This window comes from Podarcis pityusensis, assembly GCF_964106645.2.
Source record: "Podarcis pityusensis genome assembly, chromosome: 9".
Lineage (NCBI taxonomy): Eukaryota > Metazoa > Chordata > Lepidosauria > Squamata > Lacertidae > Podarcis > Podarcis pityusensis.
The window spans coordinates 46,532,441-46,556,546 of record NC_138034.1 but is presented as its reverse complement, the minus strand read 5'-3'; the positions used below and the strand labels follow the sequence as shown (position 1 = coordinate 46,556,546).

Below are 24,106 nucleotides of genomic sequence, written 5' to 3'. Positions count from 1 at the left end.
TTTCCCAGTTATTGTTGCTGGGCCTTGTGAAACCTGACAGTTCCATGTCACATTAATCAGCTGGCTTCCACTGCCCTCAGACACTTCTTCTTTGTGGTCAGATTTCTGAGCTTGCAGTATAGAATCCAGATCCTCTAAGGTAGAACATGATGATGTCCCCCTCTGATGCTCAGCACATTGTTAAACCAAATATTGGTCATATCTTCAAGTTCTGCTATTAATAGTAGGATTTAGTCAGATATCCCAGTAGTGGTTAAATTATTCACAAAGTCTCCTTAATTAGTTTGGAAATTTCCAAGCCTTATCATGGAATGTGCTACTGTTCTTGGAATGTTAGAGGCTTTTTTCACCTTCCAAATAGTTTGGAAGGTCTTACAATTTTCTAATTGGGTGTCTGTCCAGCCTTTTGTTGCAATATGTCTTTATTTTCTAAATTATTAAGTACTAGAATTTCTGGACTGTGTTTACAGATTCTGCAGCCATATAGAAATAAAGCGTTAAGACAAGTTAGAATATGCATAATTTAATTTCTAGTATTGCTAATTATAGTTTTAATTAAATAGCTGGCCTTGAAACCCTCCTCCCCCAAGCGTTCTATTTGTTCTTAATTGGGATAACCTTATAAGAGAGAAAATTAATATAAGGTGCATACATTGTTGTTGTTGTTTTTTATTTTTATTTTTTTTATATAATATTTATTGGAGTTTACAATAAAAATAAATGTAACAGGCATTGTAACAAATATCTTAACAAACTTTCACATTTTTTTGACTTCCTCACATCTCCCGCTCCCACTTTCATCGTTATAACTTTTTACCAGCAATTTGTTAACTTATTTGCATTCTTATATCCTCTATATATTCATAATCTTATAATTCTCAAAAAGAGTTATATTTTCTCAATCTCACTTATTTTCTTAAAACATCTAAGTTAGTGGTGCTCAATTTATTTATGATCTAGCATCCTGCTTAGCATTCACTCAAGTTACAATGTTTTTGTAAATAGTTCTTAAATTTCTTCCAATCCTCCTCCATCCTCTCTTCTCCCAGGTCACGGATTCTGCCAGTGTTGTTGTTGTTTTTTAAACACAACCATAATTTGCATTTGTTGCCATAAACTGCACTTCCTTATGTTCTAAGAGAAACCTTATCGGAATCATTTTGAAAATTAATATAATTGGTTCCATTCTGAAAATAGAATTCAGATAAAATGAGTTTCTACCTTATCAGAGTTCTGAATGTTGTGTAGAATTCAGAGCTAAAATGATTATGTATTTTTGTCATAAATATTGATTTGTTGCCTTCCATGTTTTGGAGGAAAAGGCCTTTCTTAAACTAGAACCTTGAGGGTATGTCTTCTTCCTTTTTCGTAGTTTGGTAAAGTTATACTACCTATGTAATGTTGTGGCATATTTCTGGCTTCAGTGGGATTGAGGGATATTATTTCAGATAATCAGTAGATGGTTTCAATAAGCTATAAGTCTGTCTTGGGCTAATTTTCTTGGGGGCTCCATATGTATATTTTGACACTTTTCGAACCATATGCACTCTTTGTTCTTGAGAGCATCTCCGGAGCCTTTATTATTAACTCACTTATGGAAATGTATTTTCCCCTTCTTTCTGTGTTCCATATTTTGGACACTTTCCAATATTTCCCAGAGATAAGAATCTTGGGTGTCTTACAAGCTCATTCAAACACTTTTGAGAGCATTTTCTAGGTGACCACAGTGAATATAAACCAAGAATTTTTACTTCCCAGATGGACTTTAAATTGTCACTTTGTAGAAAAATGTATGCCGCTTTAAGGCAGAGAATATGCTAGTATCTTTAGGCAGTTTCTTTTTATTTGTGTATCTTTCCAGCTTACTGAAGTACATGCATATCTTCCTGATCTTTTCAAAGCTCATGCCCTTCTTTTATCCACATCTTTTAATGTTTGTGTTTTATCGTATAGGATATGCATCCCATGGTGGTTTTATGATAGTATAAATTAATCATTCTAAGAATTGCATTTTTTGTAACTTAATCTTTTTTCCCTTTCCATGATAATGCCATTATAACTATTACTATTACTCTATGAACATAATAGAAATTTAAAATACAGTAATAACATTATTATTAATTATTTATTTATACACCGCCCATCTGGCTGAGTTTCCCCAGCTAATGCTACTTTGAGGTAGTTGAAGGAGGGGCCACTAATAAACTTAACTCCATTGCATGACTATAATAGTGGCTACTACTGTACGCTCATAAGAGCCTTCTGCATCAAGCCAATGGTCCCATCTAATCCAGCATCCTGTTTTCACAGTGCCCCATCAGGTGCTTGTGAGAAACACACAAGCAGGACCCAAGCAAAAGAGCACCCTCCCTCCCTCCCATTTCCAGCCACTAGTGTTCTGAAGCAAACTGCCTCCATGGTCTCCAGCCGTGGAAGCAGAGTGTAGCCCTTGAAAGCTATTGATAGTCTTATTCTCGAATACTGAAGTTACACATTATTGATGCAAGGTAGAGAGAAAATAAAATGACTATTTTTTTAACTTGGGCATTTACTTCTGCACTGTATTGAAAACAGGGATAAGATCAGCATGTGTACCCAACTGTGCAGTTTGTTTTGTTGCAAATAATTATACATTCTAGTCATATGATAATGCTTATCTTAGTAGGTGTGTGTACTCTAATTGTATATTACACCTGTTCTGTATTTCTATACAATAGCTGTTCTTTGTTGGGGTGAAAAAGCATTCTACTGCCTGATTGAAGACAGGAAACAGTTAATAGTTTGGCTTCTGCTGAGTAGACTCCTGTTCATATCCTGGTTTTCCTGAGAAGGAAAATCTCTTCTATGCCCTTTCTTCACTTTAACTGGCTCTTCTTTCTAACCTGTTAATTTTTCAGCGCCTTTTCTTTTTCTTATCTTTGTCTTATGGAAGAAACCTGCCTCCATCTGCCTGCCTTTCTTGTTTTCTCTACTCTTGTGGCTCTTCCTGAGAACTCCTGCAAAGAAAAAAATCGAACATGCTTCACATGGAGAAAGAAAAACAACCCAAGTCTGTCAAACCTGTGATTAAGATGCTGCCAAATCTGGGTTTGATGTAGACTGCTTTGATCTAGAGACCTACCAGATTTTGAACTTATAAGGCTTCCTTTGCTTCTAGTTTCATAACAGAACATTCTAGGGTGAACTCAGAAGCAAAAAGGGACCAGAAAACATGAATGATGCTGGTTTGTCAGACCTGATCACAAAAACAAAGGTGTGGAGCAGGTGGGAATTTGTCCTACATGGAAGCCCAATAGCCATCTAATTATTGAAGACTGTCAAACTGAAATGGAGCGCATTTCTGAAGCCCAAAATAGACCCTGCTCCTCTAAGCCAAAATTGCCCAGGCAGGGAGAAGTTCTTCCTTTGATGGATGAAGCAAATAATAATGTCCCAAAGCTGTGCATTTTATCTGATTTTGCCACAGTCAAAACGGGCTTCTGAAACGAAGCATTCCTCAGAGGAATTGCCCTAATACATTCCTTCTCCTCATCTCACAGGCAGTTCTCAACTCTGCAGATACTTTTCAAAGGATGGCACAAGCCAGCTTGAGGACTTCTCAGAAGAGTCCCTCTTGGTAGCTCTTGCTAAAGTAGATGGAGATGTGTGTATGTTTTTCAACTTCCAAACTAGCTACCAGAGAGGGTCCCCTCTCTGTAACCCAGCGGCGTAGCGTGGGTTGTCAGCACCCGGGGCAAGGCAAGTAATTTGCGCCCCCTAACCTGCCGCCGCTGCCAGCTTCTTCTTGCTGCTGCCTGGTCTGGTCTGGTGTGGTTCTCTCCCGTGCTCAGCGCTGCGCTGGGCGGCCGCTGCACTGTCCCTCCCCCAGATAGTCCCTCGCTCTCTCTCCGCACCGCACGCCTGGCACCCACCCCCTCCACAGTGGGCGGCGACCCAGCGGCTCGGATCGGATTCGCACAGCCAGCACTGCAGTGAGAGAGAGTGAGTGAGCCAGGTAGGGGCAGAGAGCTGCGAGTGCGAGCGCCCCCCCAGATGTTGCGCCCGGTGCGGCCGGCCCCCCCTGCACCCCCCACGCTACGCCACTGCTGTAACCCATACAAGACAATTTAGAATACGTGTGTCTGCAAAAGCTGTCCTCGACCAGAGATTCTGGCAACAAGTTTTCTATCTGTAACACGAGCCCATTGTCTTTCTCCCAAGATATAGTTTCACTTTGGCAAATCGAGTTTTGTTGGTTGTTTTTTCATCCCAACTGTGAATGTACTATTGGCTACTTACTGTGAAAGGTGCAGTCATACCTCGGGTTACAGACACTTCAGGTTGTGCGTTTTCGGGTTGCGCACCACACCAAACCTGGAAGTACTGGAATGGGTTACTTCCGGTTTCGGCACTTGTGCATGCGCAGAAGCACTAAATTGCGCTTTGCGCATGCACACAAGTGCTGACCCGCGCATGCGTAGACGCGGCGCTGTGGGTTGTGAACGCTGCAGGTTGCGAATGTGTCTCCCGCACAGATCACGTTCGCAACCCGAGCATCCACTGTACTTCTTTCTAGTTGGGGGTTGAAAAGCAACCAAGCTTCAGTGGGCCCAATGCATACCAGGCTTCATTCTCTCCTGTCCTGATGCATCTCTCAGTCCTCAGTCAAAGCACTCAGTTTTTGCTATCTTCTTCCTGAGATTCCCTCTTCGCTCCTTTTCCGCTGTTTCTCCCCACAGAAGCAACCCTCTTTGCTTTCCTCTTTAGGCCTTTAGCAGACAGCAGTGAAACTAGCAAGTTTACTCAGCAAAGCTGGGGAAGGAGCTAACAGTCTGTCTTCACTCAGGCTAGCATAAACCATTCCTATGACTCCTTTTACTGGTCATGGTAAGTGAAGCAATGGTACTTTATTTTGATAAGTTATTTTATTATTATTTAATATTCACAGTGGTATAGGACAATATCTTCAAAAAGTTAGTAAAGTGAGAAAAGAAATATTTACTACAAAGAGATAAGTAAGCCAGCTTTGATAAAGGGTGATGGTAGTTTAGAAGAACATAGTGGGCTAACCAAACATTCTTTTTTATTTAGTGAGTATTATTTCAGTGTAGAAAACTTGGAAAGAGACTTCTTCTTGAGGAGAAAGATGGACCAACAAGGATTCTTGCCTATTTCTTTGATTGCCAGTTTCCATCGTGTGCAGGCTCTTACTACAAATGTTAGTCTAATATTAGAGGTAAGCCAATTTCAGTTTTTAGTCCCTACTGTAATATAAATCATTTTTTTTGGAGGGGGGAATCTTTTTTGGAAACCTGAATTAGAAACTTCAACAAAGCTTGGTTCAATTTTTTTGTCTAGCCTAAAGCTACTTAATGCTTCAAAATCCAGTTTTTATAAAATTGTACATCTGAATTCAAAAAATACCAAAGCAATACATGTCTAATATGCAAGCTGATCAATATAAAATGAATTTCAGCATATTTTGGTTATTTCACTTGCCATTGAGGGCTGTTAAATGTTAAATGTAGAACTTTAAGAAAACAAATGTGGGAATTCTAAATTACTTTTCCACAGAAAGGTGAAAAATACGTGCTCCTTTAAAAAAACACAAACAACCAGTAATACATCTTAATAAAGCAGAATACGTTAATGGCTCCTTACCAGCAAGAAGAGGTACATTGGTCTTTCTTGGTATCAATCCTACATTGTCAGGAATAATTGAAACAATTATAAAATTCATTCTGAAAGAAATAGGTTAGAACATACCCATTGGAACTATAAAAAATAAGTCAAGATGTGGTAGCACTTTTGGGGTGGACTTTCTGTTTCTAAATGGAAGTGTATGATCTCTCAGACTCTTGCAAGATTTAGGAAACAAGCAATCTCTGCTCTTGGATATCCCTTTGATACAAAGAAAAAATAGATAATCAGAAAGGCATTGTTGGCTTCATGATGAAATGTGAATCCTATTGATAAGCTGTTTTCTCTGTAGAAAAGGTATAATATATATGAAACAGCCATTTGAAACAAAAAAAGTGTTATACAACATTACAATTTATTTGTATTTATGTATTTGTGTCATCTAGGCTTTAAAGGACAGTACAGAAGTAGAAATAGTGGATCAGAAGATGAGGAAAAGAGTAGAACCAGAGAAATGGCCAATTCCAGGACCCTCTCCACGCAGACCTCCACAAACAGACTTTTCTCAGCTTATTAACTGTCCGGAATTTATACCAGGCAAAGTTTTTGGTTCACATACTGGTAAGGTATTTTTATTTCTTTTTCCACCTAACTCTGAAAAACATGTGAACTTCTGTAGACTGAGGACATGCACAGAACTCCCTTTCTTGTGCAGTAGGCCACCCCCATTCTACTGTCCCACAGTACTGCTTGAAGTTTGATCTTAATCCAAGGAAGCACTAAGTTGAGGGTTCTTTAGGTGAAAACATATTTCCTATCTTGGACAATGAACAGCCTGACTTCTATAGCAGTTGCCTTCCTTTTGATGACACTTGAATATGCAGGTAGATTGGCTAAGGTCGCAATAACTGCACTAGAATAGATCCTTCATGAGATTTCCTTTCCAGCACCAGCTGCTGGGCTATCCCAGGGCCTGGACTGCTTTGTCTCCCCGGATAACTACCAATACACTTGTTTGTTGCTGCTTTTTGTTTCCACTCTTTCTACCTGTTTTTCAAGTTGCCTGCCACCTAGTAGACCTTCTCTTGCCATGTAGTTCAATTAATAGTTGTAGTTATCTCCCCAAACTGGGAATGATTTCCTCTCTGGTCAGTGATATAAGTTTTGTTGGCCTTGATATCTGAGTCAGAGGAGGAATCAACTCTTTCATTTTTCTTATTACTGTCCTACCAGCTAAACAGGAGGGGAACATGACAGTAGATCAGGGAATGATTCAAAGCTCTAGTTCTACACTTGTCAGCTACACCTTACATTTTAAAATATTCTGTAGACTTATTTGTCTTAAAACACATATCAATAAGGACATGAATGGAAAAGTAGGTCAACTTCATTAAAGAAAAATAGTAAGTCAAACAATAGTAAACAATAGCCTGATCTGTTCTAAATACAGAAATAATTTTCAATCTTAGAATCTGCACCAAGTTCTCCAAGAATGGGAAGTCTAACTACTAAGAAAAGCACAGAAACAAGTAACCTTCAAACAATGTCTAAAGGATTATCTACAAGCTTGCCAGATCTGGACTCTGAACCTTGGATAGAAGTTAAAAAAAGACATCGTCCATCCCCAGCAAAGCCAAAGGTATTGTAAGATGTTCTAAGTTACGTGTCTTCCAGATACTGTAAAAAGTATTTCAGGATAGTTCTGTACCTAGAATGCTAGATAAATAAGGCACATTCAAATGAATTTAGAATTGGTGATAAAATGAGATTACAGTGGTACCTTGGCTTAAATTCCTTCCGGAAAATGTGGATTTAGACATGGGATGTAATGTACCATGACCCTAGACCAGGCATCCCCAATCTTCGGCCTTCCAGATGTTTTGGACTACAATTTCCATCATCCCTGACCGCTGGTCCTGTTAGCTAGGGATCATGGGAGTTGTAGGCCAAAACATCTGGAGGGCCACAGGTTGGGGATGCCTGACCTAGACACATGTCGAAGTACAGCCTTCAGGCCATCATAACTTTAGCAAATATACTGTATTCTTTTAGTGATTTTGGTCTCAAGCACAAATTGTCTCTGTCTGTTAATTATTCATTTTATTCACCTTTACATACTGTTTTCCAAAGTGCTTCACAGTATTTTCTTTTTTAAAAAATAGACATAAGCTTTGTCCTTGAGCTTAAATGTGAATAGGCAAGATGCATATGGAAGGGAAAAAAGGTAGAGGAGGGAGATCAGCTTGACAATGCCACAATTACATGCTGAGTTGTATATAGGGACTTGTATCCATCTGTGCCCATGTTGATATTTTTTTTGCCGATTCTTTTACTTGAATTGAAATGGGTTTACTTTCCAGTGGCCTATGGTTCACTCACTGCAGCAGGGGCTAGTGTCCTTTCCCTTATTTCCGCATTGCTAAAGTAATGGGAACAAGAGCTGCACTTTCAGACAGGGAAGGGTAGACAAGCTCTGCACAGTTGCTTCTGCTGGCACTAGACTGGTCTTCACCTTGCTATTGTGTTTTTCTTAGGAGGGAGGTACTTAAAGCTACATGGATCCATCATTGGTACAGTGGTACCTCGGGTTACATATGCTTCAGGTTACACACGCTTCAGGTTACAGACTCCGCTAACCCAGAAATAGTACCTCAGGTTAAAAACTTTGCTTCAGGATGAGGACAGAAATCATGCGAGGTGGCGGGGCGGCAGCAGGAGGCCCCATTAGCTAAAGTGGTACCTCAGGTTAAGAACAGTTTCTGGTTAAGAACAGACCTCCGGAACGAATTAAGTTCTTAACCAGAGGTACCACTGTACATGTGCTTACATTATACCCCACATCTGTGGAAAGCAGCCACAGGTGACATGCTACTGAATTTGTTTTGGGAAAAGAGAAGAAAAATTGTAAAGCATGCCAGCCACAATCAAAACATGCCAGCCACAATCAGCGTATTGAAATCAGGAGGCTTAAGCATGTTTGGCTCTCTGTTGAATTGTGGCCAGTGTTAGAACTCTGTTACACTATAGAACTATTTTTTGAATTGAGTTGTAAGCCTAAGAAAAAAGGTGTGGTTTTAAGAAGTGTAAATGATAATTTGTTAATCCTTCTGTTCCATTCTGTATGACTTGGGATGCTGAAACTGCTATTCCTGCAGTTAATTCCTCTGTTCATTTTATTTCCAGTTAGATACTTTCCCAATATTATTTCAAGAAGTGATAAATTAGCTTTGATTCACTGAAAGTGTGAAACACTTTTGCCTTTTCCAGGAATCTGTGCCTGCAATTGAGGAGATGTCAGGACAGCAGCAGCCACTGCCTTTAGAGGAACAAGAACAGGAAGAACTTGATTTTTTGTTTGATGAAGAGATGGAACAAATAGAAGGCCGAAAAAATACATTCACTGAGTGGTCAGATAGTGATTCAGATTATGAAATTGATGATCAGGATTTAAATAAGATTTTGATTGTAACACAAACGCCACCATATATGAGAAAACATCCTGGAGGAGATCGCACTGGCAACCATGTCTCACGAGCAAAAATTACATCAGAACTTGCCAAAGTTATTAATGATGGCTTATACTACTATGAACAAGATTTGTGGACAGAACAGAGTGAAAATGACTGCATTGCTTTGAAGGTAATTATGTTAATGAATGGTTAATAAATAGGTATTAAATGTTTATTGAATCAAATACATATGTCGTGGGCTCAGATTATCAGCAGTGGTAAATTAAGTAGAAATCCATATGCTAATAAAGTTTTGGTCTTTTTGTACTTGTGTTGGTAATACTGGAATTTAGACTTTAAATGAATGAACTCATTGTCAATTTTTGAGCTAGATCAATTTAAAAAAAATAAGTGACATGTTTGCAGAAGAACAAGATACATTTAAATTGAGAAACTAATGGTTTAGAAGTCATTTGTCTGGTCTGTCTAGGTTTTGTTACTATCTTTTTCAAGTTCAGTGTTTAAAGCAGGTCTTTTCCTGCTTTAGGCACAGAATCTTGAGATCAAGGCATTTTGTTCTTAGATTTTTAAGTGAAATTACTGTGGGCTTGCGATATTACTCAGTGTGTGGAACATAGCAGGTTTTGTTTATCCAAAGATAAAGCCCACCATCGTTGGTGTAGCCAGGATTTATGTCAGGGGGGACAAGCTTCATGTTACCGGGGGCGGAACCTAAATTATTTTTATTGATTTACTTGCTGGGGGGGCAGCTGCTCCCCTTAGCTGTGCTCATGCCTACCATTGGCATATAATGCTATACACAACTGGAGATGTGAGAGATTAGGGTACAATTTCCTTTTTTCCTGCATATTAAAAAGATGGGACAGTTGGTTGAGCAACATTCTTAATCATTCTTGCTATCAAAATCTTTCTGTTTGGCAACTTGTTTGATAAGGGTGATCACCTATTTCAGACATGGGATATGAACCTGGAAGGACTGGTTTTCTTTCATTTTAGTGTTTTACTGTCTTCATGAGCATGACACAGTTTCATTGCACCCTGCTTGCCAGTTGGAATAATTACTAAAATATTAGTAAATAATATGTGATTATTTAACAAATAGTTCATGTTGATATGGCTTGTTTCAGCTATTATCCTATAATTTATGATACATTGTTACAGAAGCTTTTATCCCCACTTCAGCAAGAAGTTGAAAACTTTAAGAAGTTAAATCTCATCAGTAAAGAAGAATTTGACAATCTCACGCCTGAGCATGCAATTGATCCAAATCAGGAAGTTCCTCCGGGTCCTCCAAGATCTCAACAAGGTATATATTCATAATGTTGCAAAATTATAAGTTATCAAGATGGTAGTTGATATGGTGCAACCTGATTGAGAACTCCATGAGTCCTTCACTATTCACATGGAGTTCCAGGTGCTTATAGTGGTTCCTGTTCAGCTCGGTTACAAGGGACTTACTTTATACATACTGAGAGTATATGCAATGAATTTTTCTTACAAATAAAAAGGGGGGACTCTTAATTAAATATTGTTATACTAAGAAGTTAATAAAAGAAGATAACATTAAATTTAAAGAAACAGATAAACACAGAGCCAGGTAAAAGGCCTCGAAGAGCAACAGAAAGCAAGATGCCTAGTGTTCATCTGTTAATCTGCTGGTCTTTCTGTTTAGACTTAACTGAAGAGCTGGCTTGTAAATTGTTTGGCATCCAAGAAATACCTCCAACAACAATGGCTCGCTCACTGCCAACAGCTGTCCCTGAATCTCCTAGAGTCCACCCTACCAGAACACCCAAAACACCTCGTACACCAAGGCTACAAGATCCTAACAAAACACCAAGGTTCTATCCTGTGGTTAAAGAAGCAAGATCCATTGATGTTAAGGTAGCTAAATTATTTCTACATAAACTTTCAGATCATACTTACTGTTGTTTCTTGTTGCCAGAGATCACAGGCTTTGTAACACTTTCAAAATTCCTGCTGCTCAAATATTGTAGTATAGGAAATAATAATTTTGGATTTGACCAAAACTGCTAAATCCATTGTGAAATAGTCACACTGTTAACTTCTTGTTTAAAGCTAGGCAGTTGGGTAGTCAAGCTCAACTTTATGACCTCACAATGCATATGATATACAATGTGAAACTTTATGAAACTTGACTTTAATTAGGCTGTGATTCTTCAGAAAAGTGGCACCAGTCACATCAGGAAATTATAATGTTATATTTTATTATAGACACGGAGGAAAAGAAAAACACGGCATAGTACAAACCCTCCATTAGAATGTCATGTTGGCTGGGTAATGGATTCCAAGGATCACAGGCCAAGAACATCTTCTATAAGGTAGCAATATTTTTTAAGATTATAACTTAGTTTAATCTTCTGTGTTCATAGGATCATTGGAAAATTGCTTAATTACACAATATAACAAAGCAAGTAAGAGGAAGAGAATAATGAGAGGAATGAAATACTCTTAAAAGCTGCAAGGTTTGCACACATGAGCAGCAACTGTAGAGGGAAAGAGCAAGTGCTCACACCTATTATGTTGGGGAAATTGTTATTTATAGATGGTGGGTATCCTTCAAAATAAACACAGCCCCTAACTACAAGATATGGTCAGGTGTTGCCTGTTGATGAACATAACCTGCAAGCATATATTGTCAGGAGTTTCATAGAAATGGATTCCATGTATATAAATGGAATGGAAATCTCTTCCAGAACACAAATTCGTATTACACAAAACAGCTTGTGCTTATGAATGGTAGTACACAGTTTACAGGCACTTGCCACATTGTTGGCTTACATTTGTATTGCATCTGGCATCAATATTTGTGAAAACATTTTTATCTAGTTAAGTGTAGGCATTGTCTCAATAGAATGGCTACATTTGGACAATCATTTGGGATAAAAACAAACCACCTGTATTCACATGCAGCTGCTTTACTTCTTTTTAAGTGCACGGGGAGGCAATCCAAGTAGCTACATCTGAACTGGGAAGCTAGGATATAAACCCCTGGTTTAAACCAGCTTTCTGGATTGTTTTCCTGCTCATGAAGGTAGGAATTACATGAAGATGCAGGAGGCTGATTCATTTTTTAATTATCCAAATGCAACCATTGTCATAGTCGCAGCAGGGAACAGTCATGAAGTTCCAGGCATAGGACTAATTAGTAGGTAATACCTGAATGCAGTTATGAAGCCTTCCTTGGATGTATAGTAGATAATACTGTGTCATTTAGACTTGTTTTCTGTAGTGGTAGCTAGAGGAGTGTTCTGTGGTAATTCCATATCTGTTGTGCCAGAACTGAAGGGCCTTTGCAATCCTACAGGATTCTAACAAATTGTCAGAAAAAGCAGAGCTGAATAAAGAGTTAGGTACGGTAGGACATCACACTAGAAAGGGCTTGCTCAAAAGTATATGTAGATCCAAATCTATTGGGTGGGTTTGCTAAACATAAATAATTTTCATTGTACATGCATTATACTCCAGCCTGAACCTTGTGAAATCAGAGCAGATTCAAAAATTTTGGGGAAGGTTTGTGGTATACACCTTAAGAATCTCCTACTTCAAAATGCAGGCAAGAGATGGCATATTTTATGTTTCCGTCTGCCCAAAATTCCCTTCATGCAAAAAGGTAGCATGATCAGATAAATATTATTATTTAACTATGTTTCCTGCTATACATTCTATACATTTAAATGTAGTCTTGCCACCTTCATTTTGAAATTAGTATAGACCCTGGAGGCATTCAGAATGTTTGATTTGACTTTAACTTTGAGGACCGCCTATTGGTGGCAGGGTTGGAAAGTTGGTTCTACATTATTCATTAAAAGAGAATGCACAATTATCTGTTTTCAAAAATGTTCTGAAGAATTTAAGCAGCTTGTCTTTTATTTTCTATAGTAGTTCAAATGCATCGCCATTGGAAGGTGCTCCGCTATCTGGAAGTTACGGCTGTACTCCAAATTCGCTTCCTAAATTTCAGCATCCTTCTCATGAACTTCTAAAAGAAAATGGTTTTACACAGCAAGTGTACCACAAATATCGCCGTAGATGCCTAAATGGTAAAAAATACGATATTTTTTCCTGCAACTGTAACGGGAAATAGCTTTTTGTCTTTAGTTATAAGAACCATAACCATTTATGTTCTTGCTTTGTGTTTGTTCTTATAGCTTGTAGGATGTCAACAATGTTATATAACTACATATTTTTGAAAGGGACTTGGATCGCAAGTGGGTGCTCCTGCTGAAGTAAAAGGGGAGGTAGTTTTGATTATCCCTCTGCATCCTTTTGCCCTCAGGGCAGCTTTTCAGGGCTCAGGAAAGGAAGCATGGCCAAAAATTGCCTCTTAGTTATCTTTATAGAAAAATCAGGTTTGTGTTTTGATGCCCTGACCTCACTGGAGCATGGCAGAAACAGAAATAAATAAATGCCATAAGCGACTTTAACGTTCACTTCTTTTCAAGCTGTAGTGTAAGGTGTATTGTTTTTTGTTGCTTTTTTTTGTGGCATAAATTCATACAAAGCATCTGTTCTGAAGAAAGTAGAATTAGAATGCCAAATAGATTATCTTTCATCTTTGCTACCTTATTATTATTTTTGTCTCCAGAAAGGAAACGGTTGGGAATCGGCCAGTCTCAAGAAATGAACACACTATTTCGTTTCTGGTCCTTTTTCCTCAGAGACCACTTTAACAAGAAAATGTATGAAGAATTCAAGCAACTTGCTCTAGATGATGCAAAAGAACACTACAGGTAGTGCTTTGTTTGGCTTGTAAAGTCATATACGGTACAGGAACCCAGTGCCAACTTGTACAGCAATATTAAGATTAAGATAAGATTAAGATTAAGATTAAGATAAGATTAAGATAAATTTATTGTCATTGTCCGTATATACACAGTATACACAACAACGAAAATCAAACACCCACCCAAAGACCGGGTTCACATACACATTTGCACGTATCTCCAACACTCTCATCCTATTCAGACATAATCTATAAAAACATATCATACTCCAGAATGTAACATAACCTATTAAAAGCATAACATAACCTAAAAACCTGTCTCATTCCTTCCTACTCCCTACTTGCTATTTCTTGCAACTGGCCCTGAGATCATTATTTAGTGCAATCAGAGCTCTTGGATAGAAACTATTCAGAAGGCGTGTGGTTCGTGTTTTCATTGTCCTATATCTTCTGCCCGAAGGCAACAGTTCAAAGAAGTTGTGAGCAGGATGGGTGGGATCTCTCAGGATATTGTGTGACTTCTTCAAGGTGCGAGACGTGAAGATCTCATCCAGGGTTGGTTAATGGCATTGGTTTGGTGCTTCTGAAGCATTAGTATAGCAAAATAAAGTGGTTCCAGCTGCAGAATAGAAAACAAAGATTTCTTTCCATCATGCAGTGTTTCCTCTTGAATATGGAGCTTACAACAGACTGTAAAAAGTTATCAGATGGATAATTTAAGAGACTGTTTGCTAGGAATCCTTGGCTGTCTAGTGTTCCTCATTGGATAGCAGCTTTGGGTGCACTTAACAAATGTAAAGATCCTTCTTTCAATGTCTAAATTTTTGCCAGAGTTTTGATTCAAAGCAAATGACAGAAAAACCCAACAGGCAGGTGCTTCCACCGTCTCCATTTTTGTTAGGAATCTTTGTGGAATTATGTACAAGTCTTGTTATATTTGTTAGCAATATACTCACCACTATTGTGCTGATCAACATGAAAATAGCACACACCAGGGCCTGGGCACTGTCCAAAATTAAGTCCAGGGATGTTTCTCCACTATGTAGCTACAGTTAACTAGTGTAAGACAGTCGTTTATCATCTAGAATCCCCACCTCCACTTCATCATATCTAAATTCCTTCTGTAAAAGTCATCATGAAAATATGCTGTTCTGTTTTCAGGGTATGGCATACTCAACAAGAAACAAGGTACTGAGGGGTAGGGGTGGGCGAGTGTGTGTGTGTGAGAGAGAACTAGCTTATGAAAATTGGAATAGCTGGATAAGCTTCCCAGATTCCCATGGCTGATCCTTAAAGTGATGTTTTGTTGTTGTTGTTTTTGCTATAAGGAGAACAATAAATATGGTAAAACAGCATCAAGAGATTTTTGTGCTCTTATTCTTTATTCACTGTTCTACAGATACGGTCTGGAGTGTTTGTTCCGGTTTTACAGCTATGGGCTGGAAAAAAAGTTCAGGCAGGAGATCTTCAAAGATTTCCAAGAAGAAACAAAGAGAGACTATGAATCTGGTAACACCTTGTTCATAATGGTCTTGTGTAATATAGCTTGACTTCATGCTTAATTAGTTTTAAGATATCTCCAACATGTTCTCTCATTAGGTCAACTCTATGGACTAGAAAAATTTTGGGCTTATCTAAAGTATTCACAGTCTAAAACTCCACCTATTGATCCAAAGCTTCAAGAATACCTCTGTAACTTTAAAAGATTGGAAGACTTCAGAGTAGATGTAAGTGTTCAAGCTATCTCAAGCAAATTAATTTAGTGTATTAACATTACTGACTGATTTAAGAGACACAACCCCCAAATTTAATGTGAAGTCAACAAATGTCTGTTAAGATTGGAGGGTAAGTTTAAGACATTCTGAAATGTAATATGGTCTGAAATTCCAAACCGATTTGTAGTCATGCTGCACATTTTCTATTCTGCTTTCTGCATTATGAAACTTTGTACATGTCATCTGTATAGATAATCTTGTATACCTGACAGTGACAACTAGAGCAAAGCAGGTCTTAAAAGAGAAAATGTTGTTGCTGAGTTGTATTTGATACCTTTCATGCAGGCCACATTCCCTTTATTTATTCAAGAAACAATTTCTCATATTTTGGCATGATGTCACTGCACTTCAGCCATGTGGAGTAACCATTAAATGCTCAGGCTTTGAGGTTCAAAACTAGATCATAATAAGTTCTGATAACTGCAAGGGTATAATAATATTTCCATGCTTTCTTTCAGCCTCCCATTAGTGAAGAATCTGGGAGAAAACGACATCCAACTGGTGAGGAAAGTGATCGTCATAGACATCAATCCAATTCTTCCAAGATCCTTGCTGGTAATTCTACAGCTGCCCCTCAGGCGTGGGTCCCAATAAACTTTCCCACTACAAATACTGTACAGGAGTTGAGTAACAGCATACACCAGAACAGTACTGCCACAAAATCAAGAAGTGATATACCTGAGCAGTAGACTTTCATTAAGCTTGAACCTTGAGATCAACTCCTAATGCCAGTATTTTAGCTCAAGGATCTTCAGGGAGAGCTATTTTAAAGCTTGATTAAAAACAAATGTATAGGAAAACGAAGGATCGCATTGGTTTCTCACAAAATTAAGTTCCAAGTACTTGCCCTTGATCAGTTGTACTGGGTTTGGCGAATAATCAAAGAGATCCTAGGGAAAATATATTGGTCTCCGTGTTGCTGTCCTTGACTTATTGTTTACAGGATCTGCATTCCAATATTATATGCAAAAATACTTTGGGATGCCTTATGGTTCAGCTCATACTTCTTAAAGAAGTTATGGTATACTCATGTAACTTACAAAGCTTTTTTCATTCAAGTTTTCCATCATTATTTCTACTTATAGAAGCCAAAAAGAAGACATTTTTAATGGAGAAATGACATAAGTTGATAAATGCATATATTACTATCAACATTTTTTTTTTACAATACATGCACACTCCATGCTGTATAGGAATGTGCACGTTTCTTGGGTGCTGGATTTTGTTTTGCTTTTTAGTTTATTTCAGGATCTCTTTTGCATTGAGTATGAAATTTTGAGTTAGGCATCAATCTCTTTGGTTTAAGGTGTTTTATTTTATGCTGGTTCATACTTGTACTTAGGCAAAAGTAGGTTGCAGAGGGAAAGGGGTATGGCTTAGTAAACGTTACATCTTTAAGTTTAAGCAGAAGGATAAAAGTAATATGTGGCTCACTAATCACCCTTCGGTTAGAAGAGATGCTTGTGTTTTCTGTTTAATTGCTCTACTAAGTGACTTGCACTTCAAGGAGAGGTTATTTTTAAACAATTATATTTTGTTATTTGACACTGTTTTTATTTAAAGTACAAATTTGACACTGTTTTTATTTAAAGTACAAATATAGTACATACTAAAAAATGTTGTCAAAATGGGTTTAAATAAAGTGCAAATTTCATACTCTGCTACGACCAACTGAATTTAAATTGTCCAAGTCATCACTTTTCTTAAATGTAAATGATTAATTCAAATAGTAGTTATTTGTATTGGGAGGTAGAAGTTAAGGGGATACTTAACCTGTAATTACCTGTTCATTTCAGTTATTGTAAATTAAAATGCTTAGAATAAGGAAACGGAAAACCTCCTTCCCTGAAGTGGAAGGAGTGGTAGGAATAGGTGCATTTTCATTACATACAGCAAAACAGTGAGATACTCAGCTGTCTTCAGGTAACTTTCTACAAATAAAGCCTAACACTGTTTGATGCCTTATTACTGGGAGATATCCTAAGTGATCCAACATTTTAGTTTTATTGGACTTCTCTGGTAGATATGGTTGAAATCCATTGCAATTTTCTGTCATTATTGCCTTGTGAATCTGAATAGAACAATTATGAATATGTGCATATTTGTATATGAATATAAGAGGATTTCCCAGTAATTAATTTCTACACACAAACTAGCCTTTTAGAACTACTTTGTTTTGCAAAGGAACTAGGAATTGATGATACACATTTTATATAGCATCTTTTCAGTGTGCTGAAGTTATACATCTCAAACCTGTGCTCTATCTATGCCACCTCCTCCATGAAAATGATGCAATTGTAAATTTGGATTAAACTGTATATAAAAGAAATATATTTACTTTCATTTATTTGAATGAAATGTGTGCATATCTAGCCTTTAGTATGCATAATTTGTGGTATCTTTGCAGATTTTATAAAAATACAAAAAAGTCACCTTTGTGTAGTGTGTGGTTCTTAAGCAATCTTGTTCTTTAAACTTGTGTAGTAATAGTGTTGTGTTGCTATTAGTTAAACTGGCATGTCTAGAGCTTGTTGCAGCAGTGAGTGGAACTAAGCATGACCAGGGGCTTTTCTTTTCCGGCCAAAATTTAAGTTATGAAAAAGTCTTAATTTACCTTCTTAATTCACATGATTTTAGCAGGTACTGGTGGCGATGAGGTAAACAATGTTGCAAATATAGGAGAATTTGGAGTGTTGCTTTTGCGTAATGGAACACACTATAGACACTGGCAAAAATATATGGGCTTTATTCCAAGCTTATGGTACTTGGTATTGTATAGCTGATAAACTTCACCTGAATATTTTTCCTGCAAGTTGTTCTTGGCTATTAACTTTTGACTTTTATTTCCAGTTGATTAACTGTGATTTTGATTGTAAAGAAAGAGGTGTGTTGTGCTTTTGTTCTCTAAAACTGGTTTGCACAACTTCTGTCCACCAACTCTGTACATATAGCAGCTGACTAGGCTCTTGCTGATCCTTATCCTGCCTGGGATAAACAAGGGTTTGTTATACAAGAATAAAGCGCTGAATGGATCTGAATGGATCTTGATGGATCTGTTCGTGCAGACCACCTATATCACCTGTTGATACGGTTGTTCGTGCACTATGTTCCAAAATTCTAGTGTTTGTGACAAGGAAACTCAGATGATATTATGCAGATTTAAGTTTATGGAAAAAAATAGACAATGTGTTAGGCTAGTTCATGAAAAATATATTTAATAATCAAAATGCTTAGCAAATGCTGCCTTGATGCATAGAGAGAGATGTTTAAATGAGCAGGGGTACAGAGGACATTTACCACATGAATTGCATTGTTTTAGGTTGCTTGTCTCTACTATTTGAATCCTCCTTGAGTCATAAAAAACTGTTGCTTGTTGGGTAGCAAAAGGTCAATCATTTACCCAAATAGTTGATGGGAATAGAAAGGGGGGGTGTTAATCCTTTCTACACAAGTTTTATTTTTAAGGTTTTAATTTGGGGACTGTGGGGCTCATTGCCAAGGAATCAAGTCTCTTGGGATGGATTCAAACAAGGTTTTCTTGCATCAGATATTAGCTGAGGAAATACTGTGTTCCCTGCATTCAAACTGCAATACTTTGTTGCTGGCCAATTTTGCTGTTAAATGTTTTATACCTCATCTTTTGATCAGATTCCTAGATTGGCTTATATAATTTCAAAATAGAATAAAACTAGTGGGGAAAAATAGAAATACACAAGAAGCAATCAACTATTAAGAAGGGCTAAAAAAAAAAAAAAACCAGCCTAGAAAAGAGATCAAATTTTAATTTAAACAACCTGAGAACATTAAAAGGTATTCACCTTCCAAGACTTTGAAGCAGTCTTTGTCTAGGTAGTTGATTCACTAATCTAAACTGGAAAAAGGCTCTTTAAAAAAATAATTGATTAAATAATTCCTCTAGTCTGCAAACCTGTCCCCCCAGAGATAGCATAACCTATTAGGCTGCCTCTGTGAAAGAAATAATAAACTGCTGCTGGTAGTACAAGCCCCACCATTAGAAAGGGTAGGCTGGAAAAACAACATTTCTGAACATTCATGCAGCAAATTATGTGCAAGGTAGTCCTACAAAGTTCACCCCCTCCCTCTTCTTGGAAAGTAATACTCATCATGGTCTGTTTCCTGATAACATCACAAAACCAAACAGTACACCTGTCCTTTAAACAAAGCAGTTCCCCAAGAAATGGCTATTTACTTATCTCACCTTAGTAGTATAAGTTTGGAGATGAAAGGTTTTTTTTATGATTGTTTGAAAATGCAGTTTCATGATTTAATATGTTCTTTATTTGCAATCAATCAAATACTCTGGAGTCTTTAAAAATGCCTTTGAATGTTTGTAGTTCAGAAGTAGCACAGCAAGTGCATATGAGCAAGTGATTGGGTGGGAATCTTACTGATGGAGAGGGAGTAGTATTTTCTTGCCTTGTTTGTTACTGGATCACATAAGACAGCCTTGCAAATAAGCTCTCAAAAGCTGCAATCCTAAAAGAAAGAAAAATTGCTATCAGCTGCTAGAAGGAGGACAGAACACTCCCTCCTGCAGAAGCAGAGTGCATTTTTGTGTTGGGCAAAAGGAGGACGCTTCCTTCCTCAAAGCCTGCTTACTGTCTGCTGAGAGGAGGGACAGAGTTCAATTCCATATGCCTGTGGTTATACCAGGTGAGTTTTTAAGTGCAATGCTGTTTTTAAGAGAACATTAACTGAATCAGAGACAAGCTAATTTACACCAGTCATTTGTTTTATTTGTATGTCACTTTCCCACAAAAGAAATCATGACCAAAGCGACTTGCCACAAATAACAGGTTGGCTGGAAACGCCCTCCCCAAACCTTGCTTTATGGTTCCTCAGAAATAAAATGGGCAGTAGGGCATTTCTTTCTTCTTTGGCAAACAGTGTTTTGTTTTTAAGTGCATGTCTTTGTAAAATAGTGACAAGCCATGGAAGGCAAAGGTTACTAAAATCACTAGCAGCTGATTGTGTGGGGAAATACTAATCTGTGTCATAAAACAGATTTAGAAAATGCTTCTAATTTATTTCTGTTGGGTTGAATAGTCATAGTCTCTGATGAAGACCTTGGGTTTTTGAGGATATGTCTATGTTTTTGCTAGAGGTGCCATCATACATTAGTGTCAGAGCTGGCTCCAGGTCCCAGCTCACAGAGGACCAACGCTAGCCGGCAGTAATGTACAAAAGTCTTTATTGAAGTACAGTTTCCATTTTCAAGCCGCAGCGCCCCAGCTCTACGTCTAGGGGTTAGATCGGCGAAGCTCCATCTGAATCTCCGCCCCCTGTACACCAGTTTAAGATTCTAGCCTTACTCCACCTCTTCCGTCTCTCCTTTCTCCTCTGGGTCCTGCTACCCCCCGGGGTCCCTTCCTTCCTGGATTCTTCTGACGCTGACGTTGACCCCCCTGACTCCTCCCCCTCTTTTCGGCGGGCTTTGGGACCTGGCTCCCTATCCGGGCTGCCAACTGCGCCGCCCTCCTGTACATTTGAACTTGGCGCGCGCGCCCAGCCTTCAACCTTCCTCTCGACCGTTTCCTCGCTCCCCGATGGAGGCGTGGCCAATCCTGACTCATGTCCTCCCACTGGCAGTGCGCCGCCTGATCCCGATGCCTGGGACTCCTCCCCCCTACTGCACTCTGGTGTGGACGCTGGTCCTGATTTCCAACTGCTGCTCTCTGAGTCCCCTCTGGCCCCTTCTTCCTGGGGTGTCCCCCTAGGCACCCCCCTTGCTCTGACCATGGGAGCCCCTTTCTGTGAATCTTCCGATTCGCTGGAAAGACTCAGAGACCTCGGACCGCTGTCATCGCTAACATTTCCTTCGGACTCCTCCCCCTCGCTCTCTATTTCCTCCCTTTCCTGTGCCTCTGCTCCTGAACCTCTGACATCCATCCCCCCCTCGAAGCCCCCCCTTCCCCCCTCCCCTCCTTCAGGTGTGGGTACTGGGTGCTCCGTCGTTGTGGGGGTGAGTGCCGGATACAGTTCGTTCCCCGCGGCGTGCATCCAGCCGGATAAGTCCGGCTCGTCCTCCGTGCTCTCGCCGACCTAAGTTTCCTCTGCTTCCATCTCTTTGCCGCCGTGCTCGAACCCAAGGTCCTCCCCCAACACGTCCATGTCCGTCTCTCCCCCGGTCTCCTCCGGGGACGTTGCCTGCCAAGGACCCCCCAGCCACTTCCTGCGCCACTGCTCCTCTGGTCGATCGTCCCACCAATAGGAACGGTCTGAGGCAGACCCCGAGGGTGATCCCTCCGGGGAACGTGTTTCTAGTGCCGGTTCCTCGTCCGAGGTGAACCCCTGGAATGTGCTGGCTGAAAATGTGGGTGTGAAAAGCCAGTCATCGAAATACTCGGCTGGCATGGGCCTGTGTGGGAAAAGGGCATGAAACTCGTCCTTGAGAAGAGGTTCGTCCAAGGCATAGTCTGGCACCCAACTGTTGGCGCTGGCCGGGGTACCTTCTCTGGCGAGAAGATATTCTACTCCCTCTTCCCCCCATCTCGAGTCTAAAATCTCTGTGACCTCGTTGACGGGTTCCCGCCTTGGCGACCCCCCCCTTGTGGGCGTCTCCCTGAACGGGTCTGGTGCCGTGCCTGGCTCCTGAAATCTATGAGGTGCTTTGTAGGGCGTGAGCACTGATCTATGGAAAACTGGGTGCATTCTGGATCCCTCCGGCAGTGTCAACCGGAAGGCCACTGGATTGACCTGTGCCTCGACTTGGTAAGGTCCTAGCTGCTTATGCCCTAGCTTCTTCTTCGCTAACGATCTGGCCGGCACTGCCTGGGCTGCTAACCAAACCCAGTCTCCCACCTGTATGTCTTCCCCAACCCTTCTGTGCTTGTCAGCCTGCAGTTTGTATGCGTGCTTTGCTAGTTCTAACTGCCTCCGAAGCTGTTCGTGAACCTCCTGCAACTCTGATGCTAAGGCTTCCGCTGCCTGTGGCTCCCCCTCCCCCGCTCTCGCTAATCCCGGGAAGGTTCTGGGATGCCTCCCGTTGTTGGCGAAGAACGGTGTCACCCCCGTGGACACGTGCTTCGTGTTGTTGTAGGCGAACTCAGCGAGCGGCAGGTAGTCCACCCATGTTGCCGGCTGCTGATTTGCGTAGCATCGCAGGTACTGCTGCATGATGGCGTTGACTCGCTCCGCTTGTCCGTTCGTCTGCGGGTGTCTCGCCGACGCTAGGTTGATCTTGACGTTCAGGAAACCCATCAGCTTCTGCCAGAAGTTCGAGATGAACTGTCGCCCCCGGTCGGACAGGATAGACCGTGGCAGACCGTGAACCCTGAACACGTGGTCTATGAACAGTTTGGTGGTCTGTTCCGCCGTGGCCACCTTCGCGCACGGAATGAAGTGGGCCATTTTGGTGAACATGTCCACCACCACTAGCACTGCCGTCTTGCCCCTCGAGCTGGGTAGATCCGTGACAAAGTCCAGGGCCACCCTCTCCCACGGTTCGAGCGGTGTCTGCAGCGGTTCGAGCAGTCCCGCCGGCGGTTTGTGCACTGACTTGGCCCTTTGGCAGGTGTCGCACCTCGAGACGTAATCCGCGACTTCCCCCCGCATCTTGGGCCACCAAAAATCTCTGGCTACTAATTCTACCGTCTTCTCTTTGCCAAAGTGCCCGGCGGTGGGTGCGTCGTGCAACTGCTGCAGTACTTTCGCGCGGAGGTCGTCTCCCGGTACGTAGAGGGCCCCTCTGCGGATGAGCAATCCGTCGCGTATCTGGAACTCGTCGTCCTCCGCCGTGCCCCTGTGCACCTCCTCCATCTTGGCTTGTGCGAAGGGGTCCTCCTGCAGCGCTCGACGTACAGCATCCAGGTCCACGGTTGCTGAAGCGCACGCCCACGCTTTCGGTGCGAAAATGTGCTTGGCCGCTGCTGGTGCCGCCTCCTCGAGGTATTGCGGCTTTCTGGACAGTGCATCCGCCATGATGTTGTTGTCGCCTGGGATGTACTCTATCCTGAAGTCGAAATCCGCAAAGAACTCCGCCCATCGTATGTGCCTCTGGTTCAGGAACCTTGCCGTGCGCCAGTACTCCAGGTTTTTATGGTCCGTGCGGACCTGCACTGTGTGTTTGGCTCCAATGAGGAAGTGCCGCCACGCCTTGAATGCTGCATGAATGGCCAGCAACTCCCTGTCCCAGATGGTGTAGTTCTGCTCTGACTTGCTGAGCTTCCTGGAGTAGAAGGCACACGGTCTCCAGTCCCCATGCGGGTCTTGCTGCAACAGTACTGCTCCCACGGCTCTGTCTGAGGCGTCCGTTTCAACCCTCATCGGTCTGCTGGGATTCACATGCAGTAGCTGCTCTTCGGACGAGAAGAGACGCTTGAGTTTCTGAAAGGACTGCTCCGCTTGCTCCGTCCAGATGAACTTCTTCTTCTTGGAGCTGAGCGTGTCGGTAATGGCCGCCGTCTGCATCGCGAACCCCTTGATGAACTTGCGGTAAAAGTTGGCGAAACCGACAAACCGCTGGACCTCCTTCC

At 40.6% G+C, this 24,106-nt stretch overlaps 1 protein-coding gene and 1 long non-coding RNA gene across 6 annotated transcripts in view; one reads left to right on the top strand and one right to left on the bottom strand.

Moving 5' to 3' along the window:
• The window catches only part of LARP1B (La ribonucleoprotein 1B), a 29,643-nt gene extending 11,600 nt beyond the window's left edge, over nucleotides 1-18,043 (top strand). For 3 of the 5 annotated variants that reach the window (XM_081021878.1, XM_081021882.1, XM_081021879.1), the window contains exons 8-19: nucleotides 5,071-5,215; nucleotides 6,066-6,240; nucleotides 7,089-7,258; nucleotides 8,887-9,258; nucleotides 10,251-10,395; nucleotides 10,762-10,973; nucleotides 11,325-11,431; nucleotides 12,993-13,153; nucleotides 13,699-13,843; nucleotides 15,236-15,345; nucleotides 15,436-15,563; nucleotides 16,070-18,043. In XM_081021878.1, the coding sequence (XP_080878004.1) occupies nucleotides 5,071-5,215; nucleotides 6,066-6,240; nucleotides 7,089-7,258; nucleotides 8,887-9,258; nucleotides 10,251-10,395; nucleotides 10,762-10,973; nucleotides 11,325-11,431; nucleotides 12,993-13,153; nucleotides 13,699-13,843; nucleotides 15,236-15,345; nucleotides 15,436-15,563; nucleotides 16,070-16,300 (2,101 nt within the window). In that variant the 3' untranslated portion in view covers nucleotides 16,301-18,043. The remainder of the gene's footprint in view (nucleotides 1-5,070; nucleotides 5,216-6,065; nucleotides 6,241-7,088; nucleotides 7,259-8,886; nucleotides 9,259-10,250; nucleotides 10,396-10,761; nucleotides 10,974-11,324; nucleotides 11,432-12,992; nucleotides 13,154-13,698; nucleotides 13,844-15,235; nucleotides 15,346-15,435; nucleotides 15,564-16,069) is intronic. The other 2 variants (XM_081021880.1, XM_081021881.1) reach the window with 1 other exon arrangement.
• Nucleotides 1,074-11,295, bottom strand: LOC308485897. The gene is made up of 3 exons (XR_013990832.1): nucleotides 11,016-11,295; nucleotides 5,641-5,679; nucleotides 1,074-2,996 (listed from the first exon to the last, which is right to left on the bottom strand). It is a non-coding gene; the product is annotated as an uncharacterized lncRNA (long non-coding RNA).
• Nucleotides 18,044-24,106: the final 6,063 nt, after the last annotated feature.